Source organism: Tupaia chinensis, unplaced genomic scaffold (assembly GCF_000334495.1).
Source record: "Tupaia chinensis unplaced genomic scaffold, TupChi_1.0 Scaffold000146_1, whole genome shotgun sequence".
Lineage (NCBI taxonomy): Eukaryota > Metazoa > Chordata > Mammalia > Scandentia > Tupaiidae > Tupaia > Tupaia belangeri.
Genome location: NW_006159616.1, coordinates 5256145 through 5264754, shown reverse-complemented (window position 1 = coordinate 5264754; position 8610 = coordinate 5256145). Strand labels below are relative to the sequence as shown.

The 8610-nt window shown below is 59.7% G+C and overlaps 1 protein-coding gene across 1 annotated transcript in view; it reads right to left on the bottom strand.

The window, feature by feature from the left end:
• Nucleotides 1–473: 473 nt before the first annotated feature.
• ALDH4A1 (aldehyde dehydrogenase 4 family member A1) overlaps nucleotides 474–8610 on the bottom strand; it is a 35117-nt gene continuing 26980 nt past the window's right edge. Inside the window, exons 9-15 of the mRNA XM_006145214.2 lie at nucleotides 8182–8255; nucleotides 6167–6363; nucleotides 5835–5882; nucleotides 4925–5077; nucleotides 4135–4256; nucleotides 3214–3332; nucleotides 474–1777 (exon numbers count right to left, since the gene is read on the bottom strand). Coding sequence (XP_006145276.1) covers nucleotides 1665–1777; nucleotides 3214–3332; nucleotides 4135–4256; nucleotides 4925–5077; nucleotides 5835–5882; nucleotides 6167–6363; nucleotides 8182–8255 — 826 coding nt within the window. The 3' untranslated portion in view covers nucleotides 474–1664. The remainder of the gene's footprint in view (nucleotides 1778–3213; nucleotides 3333–4134; nucleotides 4257–4924; nucleotides 5078–5834; nucleotides 5883–6166; nucleotides 6364–8181; nucleotides 8256–8610) is intronic.

Here is an 8610-nt window from a genome sequence, read left to right as displayed (position 1 = left end):
CGTGCACCCACCCTAAAGCTAAAAACCTTCCCCAAAAAAAAAAAAAAACCTCTTAAAAAAATTAACCACAAGATGGTGGCCGTTACGAGCATGGGTAACAGTTTTGAATCACCATGTGTCTTTTCTAAGCACTTACATGACTCAACTCCTTTAGTTCTCATTATAACCTGTGTGTGTTGAGGTGGAGGGATCATCTCATGTTACAGATGAAGAGACAGAGGGTCGGAGCGCTCGTGGAAATCCTGGAGACCACCCGGTTGAGAAACGAGTCGGGATCTGAACACAGCCCGTCTAACTCCAGAGTTCCTGTCGCCTCCAGAAGGCACCTCCAAACATCCGGGCCCACCTTCCTCCCGTCATACTGAGGACGCCACAACCTGTCACCTGACACATCGGCAATGCCATCAGACACAGAAGGAACAGCCAGCTGCCCCCCCCACCACCACCACCGCCACCGCCAGAAAGGCCACCGATTCGATGGAGTAGCAGGCATTTTACTGGGTGGTCTCAGGGCAGATCCCATCACATCACAGGGTAGAACCAGTATTATCTCCAGCCCGCGTGCCTCAGCCGCTCATGGGCCATGACTCAGAGCCTGGAAGAAAGTGGACCCACATATGGCCCAGGTGACACTGGTGCCACTGCTGACCTGGGTCGTGGTGTTAAATGGGGACACTTAGGAAACAGCCACATCAACTCCCAGGGGGACCCGTTCAGCTGTCCTTGAGGAAAGCCCAGCACTTTCACAGTCCCCTAAAAGCCATCCGCAGACGTCCTTCCTCACAGGTCCCCGACCACCCAGGATCCAAGGAAGAAGAGTCGAGGTCAGCGATTGGCTGTGACCAATAAGGCCGGGCCACTGAGGAGCCAGGCCTCACAGGGCCACTCACACGTGAAGGAGGGGAGAGCCCAGGGCAACATCCTGGCCCTTGAAGCCAAGGCAAGGTCTCAGGGGCCTGGGCCTGTTTTACACGCCCCGGGGGCACGGCGACCCTGCAGGGAGATCCCAGGCCCGAAATAGGCTCTGGGCATGTCTCTAGAAGAGCTCCAGGAAAGCGGACCCGCAGCCCAGTCCCAGGCTCAGGTGGGCCTCAGTAAGCAGGCACCTGGGGAAAGGCACGCGGCGTCTAAGGCCTCTGGTTAGCACAGGTACCGGCAGCTCAGGCGGGCCTGGAAAAAGACGTGGTGAGGAAGGTGGGCAGCCCAGACCAAGGGGACGAGGGCAGCTGAGACCACGACTCGCCAGGCCCCCGGGCCACCCAGGGTCACACGTCACCCTGGACACCTACAGGATTCTGGGCCAGGAGCATGTGTGAGTGCTGACGCTGGCGAGGGACGCAGAGCTGCCTCCTTCCCCCAGGACCCCAAGAGCTTCTCCAGCCCATTCTCCAGGGCCCTGAGGCCCAGGCCCGTGTTGAGAAGGAAACAGACAGACGCCAACACCGCCAGGGGCCGGTCAGGCTCTCCAGCTGGAATTCCCAGGATGCCGGTGGGCAAGGGACAGGCCCAAAGCTCGGGCCCTGGCACGTCGGTAGGCGAGGCCACCACACAGGCCTATGGCTATGGCTCTGAAGGGAGCCATCCATGGGGGCAGGTGGGGGCTGTGGTGGGCCGGTGCCACAAGGTCAGCCACCTGGACGACAGGAGGACGGCGCCACGCAGGCTCACTGCATGTAGGAGTAGCGCCAGTCCCCCAGGGGTGCGTGGGTCTCCTTGATGACCTGGGGTGATGTCCAGCGCAGGATGTAGTGGGGGCCCCCTGGCTTGTCGTTGGTTCCTGTGGAAAGAAGCCAGGGGTTCCTGTGTACCTCTTCTCTGAACAGACACGAGGGTCCTGGGCTGAAGCAGGAGTGGGTGCCAGGCAGAGGGCCTGCCCCTCTGAGCTGCCCAGCTTGGGGCTCACAGAAAAAGGCAGAGGGACAGACAGGAGACCATGACCCCCATCTACCGGGTGAAGGGGGTAGGACAGCTGGCGCGCCCCACGGGAGGGTGTCTGGGGGCCAGGGAGCGCTGCAGAGAAAGCACTGGATGGGGGGGTCAGAGAGCCACTGTGGTAATACGATACGGTGAGAAATTGGAGGGTCTTTAAAAAATGTTTCCCACTAAAATAAACTCGTACTTCAACTCCATTTTCCCACAGACTTTTTGAAGCCCCCTCGTCTATCTCTGGTCTTCATCCCTGGTTCTCAGCCAGAGCTCCTAAAGCCCCTGGATTTCCTGAGGCTGGGGTCAGTCAGCATCTCTCCTTGGGCAGAACGAGTCCCTCCGTCCATACCTGAGTTTATGCTAATGAGGCGACTCTGCAGCCAGGGAGCTGGTTGCCAGGGGAACCAGTCCAGTGATTAGAGAGGGTTGGCACTTTCAGCCCCACAGGAGGGAGAGGGGCCTGGGACTGAGTGGCCCACCAACGTCCAGCAACCTAGTCAGTCACCTCTCTAACACAGGCCCCACACCAACCCCAAAGGACAGGGTCTGAAGAGCTTCAGGGTTGAATGCATCGTGAGCCAGGAGGGCAGCACACCCCAGACTCCAGGGGACAGAAGCTCCTGCACCAGGGAGCCCGCCAGACTGTCATGTGCGTCACTTGCTCTGGCTGCTCACCTGTCCCCTCTGAGACAGCTGGTAATGAAGCAGCACCATCAGCCCTGCTGCACTTCCATAAGCCGTTCTGGCCAATTACTGACCCTCGGGGGGCCTGGGAACTCCAGGTCTGCAGCTGCATGGGAGAGAAGCTATGGGGGAGTGGGGTGACCTGGGGACCCACTACTTGCCACTGGCAGCTGAAGTGGGGGCAGCTACAAGCATTCAGTCGGCATCCACCAAAAACAGACACGGTTGGGGTGGGGCTCCCCACCGCGGGCTCAGCCCGGACTCTGCCATAGCGAGCAGTGACCTTGGGCAAGCTGCTGACCCTCCTTGGCCTCCTTTCTCCACTGGTAAAGTGGGAGGTGTTGGGCTAAGTCCTCATGAGCACGGTGGCGAGTGCAGGTGCTGGAGCCAATAATCGCGACCCACCACCTCCGTCACATGGCCTGAGCAGATCCCTGCCCCCCGTGCCTCAGTTTCCTCCTCGGTCACACGCAGGGTGTTGGAAGGACTCTGAGTGAGCAGGTTCGCCAGCCCGCTCCACGTGCTCAGTACACAGTGCATCCCTATGGCCAGCGGCCTGGGGAAGGCTCCAGAGTCTCCCCCAGGGAGAGGGGATCCACTCACCAGAAGCTCGGGCCCCCCCGAAGGGCTGCTGGCCCACCACCGAGCCAGTGGACTTGTCGTTGATGTAGAAGTTGCCAGCGGCGTTCCTCAGCATCTTCGTGGCTTCCCGGATGACATCCCTGCTGGGCAGGGCGGTGATGAGGAGGCAGCTGGCTCACCTCCCCGTCCAGCCTGGGTCTAGCCTCCAGCATCCTTGTCCCCCACACTGGCTTTCCAAGTGACACACAGGCTGGGCCTGGGACCAGTAACGCTGGCTGGCTGCTAGCTGTGGCCCTTGGACAGGCTGCTTAGTCCCTGACTCCCACCCTCCTCTCCAGAAAGGGCTTCGCACACCTCCCTCAGTGCTGCATCAGGGCCTGAGGGGATGACCGAGGGTCAGGCCACACTGAAGACTGCACCTTCAGCCCCGTGTCCCTGTTCCTCAGTAGGGGAAGCTCCCAGGACCCCTCAGGTCCCAACCCCACCTCCATCCTTTCAGAGGCAGACACGGGGTGGCAACTAGTGCCATGGAGGAAGGAGAAAGCAAAGCCTCAGGGTTAGCACCACAGGACCCAGGTTCAAATCCTGCCTCTGCCAGTACACCAGTGGGCCGCCACCTCTGAGTCTCGTGTTTGCTCTGCAGTGTGGGGCATCATCTCGCTTAGGGGAGCCCCATCAGATCCAGAGCAGCCCATCACAAGCCCTGCCCCTAGAGATTCAGGTTCAGTGGTCACTAGCGGGACCCCGGCATCTGTATTTGCAGCTAAGGGCCTGGCTGCCTGTGTGTGTCTGTGCTGAGGGGCTGGCCTGCTGCTGGGGCTGTGGGGAGAGGGCAGAGCACAGGTGACATTATTACTAGGAACCAGATGCAGAGGTGGGGATGGGGCCAGCAGAGACGGGACACCAGGAATGGAGCTCTCAGGGCTGTGAGTGGCCACTCACTTATCCTGGGCGAACACTGCCCCCGTGAGGCCATAGCTGGTGGTGCTGTCGACCAGCTGCAGTGTCTCCTTGTACTCGTCGTCTGGATAGACATACACAGTCAGCACAGGCCCGAAGATCTCCTGGAGAGAGGCCTCTGGTCACACCCTCTGATGGGGCCAATGCCCCGAACTGCCCGTCTCCCTGTTCTGGCCTCCCTTTCCCCAGTCCCTCTAAGGAAGGCCAGGCACTGCCTTCTCCTGGGACCCCTCCAGGGACATCAACGTGTCCAGGTCCTTGCTCTGCCTGGCCCCCACACTCCGACCTGGCTAAAGATGTAAAGCCTTTCTGGCCCAGAGAACAAAGCATCCGGGCACAGGACCTGCCCACTGATACCACCCCTTCCTAATGGCCCCTCTGTCACCAAGTGACTGGGGAAAGACCCCACCCCTCCCTGCCACCCCAAGCACAAGCCTTGCCCTCGGAGCCTCCTTTTCCCACGCCACTGTAGCCAAGTGCCCTGCCATGACCAGGTAGCTGTGACGAGGCTGCCGTGGCCCTGACTTGTGGGCATGGAACAACTAGGAAATCCAGAGTTGGCCGTGTCAACCCAGGCCTGGGCTCTGAGCCGGGAGGCCTGACTGAGCGCGAGCCCGCCTCTGCTCTCTCAAGGGCCTCACCTGCCACATCTGTGAAATGGAATAACGCCTCAAGGAGAAAACACCACGCCATGTGCCCTGTGCGTGTGCCGTGCAGGGGTGACACTGTCCCATTCTGGGCCCCGGGCCACTCCCGACCCCAAGCCAGTCACCTCCTTCATGATGGGCTCCTGAGGGTCCTTGCTCTCGATGATGCAGGGCTCCACGAAGTAGCCCACGGCATCGTCGCATTTGCCCCCCGCCAGGACGGTGAGGCTGGGCGAGGAGTGGGCGTGCTCCAGCCACTTCCTGATCCGGCTGAAGGACTGGGGTGGCAGAGAGGAGGTGCATAAGGACAGGCTGAGAGGGCATGCCCGGCGGCTCCCTGACACACCCACCCCAAAACACCTGTGCCCGAGGGCCGAGACCTAAACGGGCTGGCAGTACAGGGACAGTGAGGCAAAAGCCAGAGTCTGAGCCATCGCAGAGAACAGGGCAGACGTACATGCATGTGTGCACAGGGACATGTGAACTGTGGGTGTGCTGACATACAAGTACACACAGAGATCGACAGGCATGCATGCATCTACACGGACACACCCTACGTTTACACGACGAGGTATCCGTATGCCTATGTATGTGCAGTGGATTTGCTTATGTAGATGCAGGTGAACCTGTGTGCATGTGGACATGTGTGTTTACAGGGGAGCACCTACACACACAGCTGCACAGAGAACTACCCAGGGTAGATCTACATGTCCAGCACGTGTTCACGGGCATGCACGTACATGCACACTCGGGTGTACACACACAGACGCATGGGCCTGCTGAGTGTGCATGTGAGTGTGTGAGCTCACACATTCTTCTCCAGGGGCCTGGTCCCAGGAGTGTGGGAGAGGAGTTCTCCAGGTAAGGGTGAGCCTGCCCTTTGTAAACCTGGGCAAGGGACGTGACCACCAAGCTGCCCTGCCAGAAGCCCGCAGTCTGGGTCAGCTCCTGGGTCAGGGCCCTGGTGACCTCCTCCTCCCCTTCCCGCCCAGCCGAGGGCTCGGCCCTCCAGGAAACCTGCTTCCTGCTCCATACCTTGGCATCAATCACTGCAGAGAAGAAGGTCCCAAAGTCCTCTGCAGGCTGGGGACGAAGGGGATGCAGAAAGGATACACTGTCACAGGCCTGAGATGAAGGGAGCCCCCTCCGCGTACACCAGCCCCACCTGCCCAGGGACCTCCTGGGGACAGCTCTGGGAGAAAAGCCATTGCCCAATCCCATCAGCCCCTGCTGGGCCACGGCAGGGGGTGGGCAGGGTCCAGGCAGGGGCTGAGCAGTGGCAGGACTGGGCAGGGTCTGGTCAAGATCCGGGCAGGGACTGGGCAGGGACTGGGCAGGGGCCGAGCAGGGGCAGCCGGCAGACTCACATCGCCCACTTTGACCCTGCCATGCTCCTCCAGCAGCCGCCCTTTGATCTGCGGCCACAGGGAGCGTGGCACGTAGAGGCGCGAACAGGCTGAGCACTTCTGGCCGCCATACTCGAAGGCCGAGCGCAGAGTCCCGCTCACCACGCTGTCCACGTCGGCTGACCGGTGCACAAAGTGGAAGTTCTTCCCGCCACACTCTACAGGGGACGGGCGAGTTACTGGGGAGTACCTCCTCCCTGCCACTCAGGAGCGCGAAGCACCACCCACCCTTCCCTGGGCCCTGTGATCAGCCCTGCCCGCTGCCAAGACGCAGGCAGAGCAGAGCTGGACCACATCCCAGACGTGATGAGCCAGGGCTGTTCTCCCACTCTGCAGATGAGGAGACTGACCAGGGAAGGCTAGAGGGAGCCAGGGGTCATAGGGCCAATGCCCCCCCCATTACACAGGTGAGAACGCGGAGACTACCCAACGGAAAGGCAGAGGAAGGACCAGAATCGCAGGCTCCCCAGAGTGGTCCGTTCCCAGAAGTGAGCATGGCTTTCTCTGAGGCCTCCTCTGAGCCCCCCGCCCAGCATGGGAGAGAGGAGTGCACTCCATGTCAACTGCCAGAGTGGGGCCCACACACACTGCAGAGGGAAACTGCACCCCAGCTTTCTGAGCATGGCAAGCTCTGCACTCCCAGCCTCAGTTTCCCCACTCTGCGAACTATCAGCTAACAAAGCTAGCAGGACCCACTGAGCTCTGTAACTCGCTCTGCCCTTTGGCTCATGGGAGCCTCATGACACCCTCCCATTAATATCCCTTTTTCTGTTTTTTAGGTTTTTGCCATAGATCGGATGCACTCACCAGACAGAGAGACAGGGAGAGAGAAAGTGAGAAATCACTCCCTGTGGGGACGGCCACATGGCAATCTGTTCTCCTCTTGGGGTTTTGAGCACGCACGCAAGCACACACACCAGTATGAGTTTCAAGCCACTGGGTCCAGGACTTAAACTGCGCTTGGCCAGTGGGAGCCAATGCCTAAACCACCACGCCACCTACTAACACCAATACCCTCTTCTAAAGGCAAGGAAGCTGAGGCAAAGAGGTGAAGCTGCGTGCTCCGGGGAGGAAAGTGGCGAGCAAGACTCACTCCTCCTCTGAGAGTTCACAGCCACAACTCCACCGAAGGGCTCCCAACCCGGTCTCATAGAGGTCAGATGGGTACCCTGGGGCTGGAAGCCAGAGAAGCTACAGATGACCTCAAGAAGGGCTCACCTTCCCTGACGCCAGCCCAAGAAAGGGCTCTGGCCCCACCCCAGGGCCAGGAGCTCCAGCCCCAGCTCTGCTGTTAAGGCGATGCGTGACCCCACACGGCCCTCCCCTTCTCCAGTCTGTGCACATTCCTGAAGTGTGTTCCCAAAACACTTGGTCTACAGGGCCTCTGCAGAATAGGGGTCTGTGGCCCACTGCATTGGGAAACCGCCTGGCGGGCCCTGCCCTTGAAAATGTGCAGCGTGCATTATGACATTCAAGGCTCTGGGAAGCCACACCGGAGAGGGCTCCCTCTGCCTTAAAACAGCACATGCCACGTTTCTCTGGCCGTGAAACGAGATCTTTGTGGGCAAAGTGAGCATGTCAGCAAGCTCTGGCCCTAACCTCTCAGTCCCATCTCCTCCCACTGGCCTGGTTTTTGTTTAATTTCTTCAAGTTCATTCCCACTTCAGGGTCTCAGCACTCGAACTTTCCTGTTCAGACCCATGCCATCCCACACAGCGGCTGCTGAGCCCATGTAGCCACCGAAATTGAACTTAAGATGAAATCAAACAAGTCCAGTCCCTGCATCATACAAGACATGCTTCAAGTACTCAACGGTCCCGTATTAGTGAGCGCAGGCACTGTCACTGTCACCAACAGGGCTGGAGCCTCAGAGCATCTCACCTGACCTGCACTTCCAAGCCCACCTCCTCCTCTTTCCCGATGGCCAGGGGAGGGTCTCTGGATCACAAGGGTGGAGGGGAGAGAAGGGCCCTTACCTCCGGCCAGACGTGGGAAGGTGCGGAACCGGTCCAGGTTCTGGGCCACCTGCTTCCATAGGTGTTTGAAGGTGCTGGAACCAGAGAACAGAGAGCCGGGCTCAGGCAACTGTGATGAGAGGGCCCTGGTGGTTGGGAGCAGGCCCTACCAGAGGAAAGGCCAAAGGCCCGGGTGAGCGTGCCAGGGCCAGCAGCCCCGAGGAGAGAGGAGGGTCAGTGGTGAGGAGGAGAACCGAGAAGGTGGTGGCAGCTGGGAAGGGGCCATAGGCCAGCCTTACAGGGAGGCATGAAGGGAGGCTGAGTGGCAAGATGAGTGCCCAGAAAGTTCAGGCACTGAAGCTAGGAGGTGCTGGGTTCTAGTCCTGACCCAGACACTCTGGGCTGTGTGATTTTTTTTTTTTTTTTTTTTTGATAGGTTTTGTCTATGTG